This window comes from Panthera onca, chromosome B4 (genome assembly GCF_046562875.1).
Source record: "Panthera onca isolate mPanOnc1 chromosome B4, mPanOnc1 haplotype 2, whole genome shotgun sequence".
NCBI lineage: Eukaryota > Metazoa > Chordata > Mammalia > Carnivora > Felidae > Panthera > Panthera onca.
The window spans coordinates 79,132,800-79,135,746 of NC_138345.1; the positions used below are offsets into that span (position 1 = coordinate 79,132,800).

Consider the following 2,947-nt stretch of genomic DNA (forward strand, 5'->3'; position numbering starts at 1 on the left):
GGTGCGATTTGAGCCTTAGCCCGGCTGCAAGCCCGAGTCCAAAGTCCTTTACACCACACTGCCTCCCTCAGGTGTCTGGGCCATACTGACGTCGGGCCTGGCGGTCGCTACCGTGAGAAAGAGGGAAACCGAGGAGCCGGCTCGGCTCGGGGTAGCGACATTTCTTAGGAAGCGCCAGCCCGCGAGTCTGCGGGACTGCGGGCATTCTCCATGTTGCGGAGGGAGAGAAAAAATGGATCCTTATTTCAGGGCGGCCCCACAGTCACCCGGGAGTCGAAGAAGCGGGTGTCACGGGAAAACAGCGAAGGGGGCAGGAGCGACAGTAGCAACTACTACTGCCTCTACTCTTTACTGCGGGCGTCGAGAGTTGGGCTCCTAGCAGAGGTTGGGGGGGCAGAAGGCGGAGCAGGGGCGGAGCTTGAGTGCCGCGCCCCGTCACGTGAGGGGGCTATCATGGCGGCGGCCAGAGGCCTACCCGGCTCCCGGAAGCAGGCTGAGAGGCGGGCAAGCTGCTGGAACCCGAACCGGAGCCGGAGGTAGAGCGGGCAGGGCGTCCGGGCGGCCTGGAGCCGGACGTGTCCGGGGCGTCCCCGTAGACCGGGGCAGCAGGTGAGACGGGGTCTGGGCGAGGCGCGAGTGGGTGTGGCGGCGACGGGGCGCTGGGCGGGGGCTAGGGGGCGCAGGGGGTTGCCTAAGACCTGGAGGAGGGGGAACCCGAGATGCACGCGCGTGACCCTGAAGCAAATCGGGAGGCCTGCGCGGGCGGGAGGGATGCCCTGGACAGATGGAAAGACTTTGAGGGCTAAAACGAGCTCTCCAGAGGGAATGGGAGGTAATAGAAGTATGCAGAAGCTGTCGTGGAAGAAGAGGGCAGCATCCCTTTAACTCGTGGGGCCGGAATTATTGTATTGAAGGGACTCCCTCTTTGCTATGCCAGGCAAGGGTGGGGCGAGTGCTCAGTCTTCTCCCCTCTCCTCTTACCCCTCCTTGCCCCACCGTGTCCTAGGAGACGGCTCTGGCGGGCCACTCCTCCCACCCACCCAACTGGTCCCTCCTGTCTGAGCTCTAGAGGAGTGGAGTTGAGGGGTGGGGAAATGCAGTTGGCAGGGGGGGGGGGGGGTTGGGTGGAACTGCCTTCTGCTTAGACACCCAGCCCCTTGACAGTGCTACCTGGGCAATGGATGTGACTCTAACCCCACCCCCACCCCTCCTTCTCTAGGTCGTCCGGGGGCCCGCCATGCTGGTGACTGCCTACCTTGCCTTTGTGGTCCTCCTGGCCTCCTGCCTAGGATTGGAATTGTCAAGATGCCAGGCTAAGCCCCCTGGAAGGGCCTGCAGCAACCCCTCCTTCCTTCGGTTTCAACTGGACTTCTATCAGGTCTACTTCCTGGCCCTGGCAGCTGACTGGCTCCAGGCCCCCTACCTCTATAAACTGTATCAGCATTACCACTTCCTGGAGGGTCAGATTGCCATCCTCTATGTCTGTGGCCTTGCCTCCACAGTCCTTTTTGGACTGGTGGCCTCCTCCCTTGTGGATTGGCTGGGTCGCAAGAAGTCTTGTGTCCTCTTCTCCCTCACTTACTCTCTATGCTGCTTAACCAAACTCTCTTGGGACTACTTTGTGCTGCTGATGGGCCGAGCACTTGGTGGGCTGTCCACCGCCCTGCTCTTCTCTGCCTTTGAGGCTTGGTACATCCATGAACACGTGGAGCGCCATGACTTCCCTGCTGAGTGGATCCCAGCTACCTTTGCCCGAGCTGCCTTCTGGAACCATGTGCTGGCTGTAGTGGCAGGCGTGGCAGCTGAGGCTGTGGCCTGCTGGATGGGGCTGGGGCCTGTAGCGCCCTTCGTGGCTGCCATCCCTCTTTTGGCTCTGGCTGGGGCCTTGGCCCTTCATAACTGGGGAGAGAACTATGATCGGCAGCGTGCCTTTTCAAGGACTTGTGCCGGAGGCCTACGCTGTCTCCTGTCAGACCGCCGCGTGCTACTGCTAGGCACCATACAAGCCCTGTTTGAGAGTGTTATCTTCATCTTTGTCTTCCTCTGGACACCTGTGCTGGACCCACATGGGGCCCCGCTGGGCATCGTCTTCTCCAGTTTCATGGCAGCCAGCCTGCTTGGCTCTTCCCTGTACCGCATCGCTACCTCCAAGAGGTACCACCTTCAGCCCATGCACCTACTCTCCCTTGCCGTCCTCATCGTCGTCTTCTCCCTTTTCATGTTGACTTTCTCCACCAGCCCAGGCCAGGAGAATCCAGTGGAGTCCTTCATAGCCTTCCTACTTATCGAATTGGCCTGCGGGCTATACTTTCCCAGCATGAGTTTCCTGCGGAGAAAGGTGATCCCTGAGACAGAGCAAGCTGGCGTACTCAACTGGTTCCGGGTGCCCTTGCACTTACTGGCCTGCCTGGGGCTCCTAGTCCTCCATGACAGCGATCACAAAACGGGCACTCGGAACATGTTCAGCATCTGCTCTGCCGTCATGGTGATGGCCCTGCTAGCGGTGGTGGGGCTCTTCACCGTGGTAAGGCACAATGCTGAGCTGCGAGTGCCCTCGCCCACCGGAGAACCCTATGCCCCTGAGCTCTAGCCCTGCTCCAGGACGAGGAGGCTGGGAAGGACTCTTGAATCCCACCTCTCTAGAATTGTACAGATCTCTCTGTGACTGACTTCGCAGCTGTCTGGGCCCTCAGCCTGTCCCGGGGCCCCTCCCGCCAGTGCTTTGAGCTGGAGAGCACGTGGGGGTGATGGCTTGGAAGGAAGATGCCAGAAGTTGCCTCTGTGTTACTCCCTTTCCATTTAAAAATAAACACTTTTAATTGATCATTGATTAGATTCACTTACCCTCACCTGTACCCACGTCAGTAGTTTCTGGTGAGTAGGCAGCTGGAGAGTTTGAGGATAGAGATGGGGTTGCCAGCAGACGGTATTTGTATTTCTAGCCTCT

The 2,947-nt window shown here is 59.6% G+C and overlaps 1 protein-coding gene across 2 annotated transcripts; it reads left to right on the plus strand.

Annotated features, from left to right (window-relative positions):
• Positions 1–424: 424 nt before the first annotated feature.
• Positions 425–2,826, plus strand: SLC61A1 (solute carrier family 61 member 1). Of its 2 annotated transcripts, none has more exons than XM_060657483.3 (2): positions 425–609; positions 1,220–2,826. In XM_060657483.3, the coding sequence occupies exon 2, from the start codon at positions 1,238–1,240 to the stop codon at positions 2,588–2,590; it is 1,353 nt and encodes a 450-aa protein (XP_060513466.1). In that variant the 5' UTR covers positions 425–609; positions 1,220–1,237; the 3' UTR covers positions 2,591–2,826. The 2 variants fall into 2 exon arrangements, with proteins under 2 accessions (XP_060513466.1, XP_081652294.1); XM_081796168.1 differs by lacking the exon at positions 425–609 and adding an exon at positions 726–832.
• Positions 2,827–2,947: the final 121 nt, after the last annotated feature.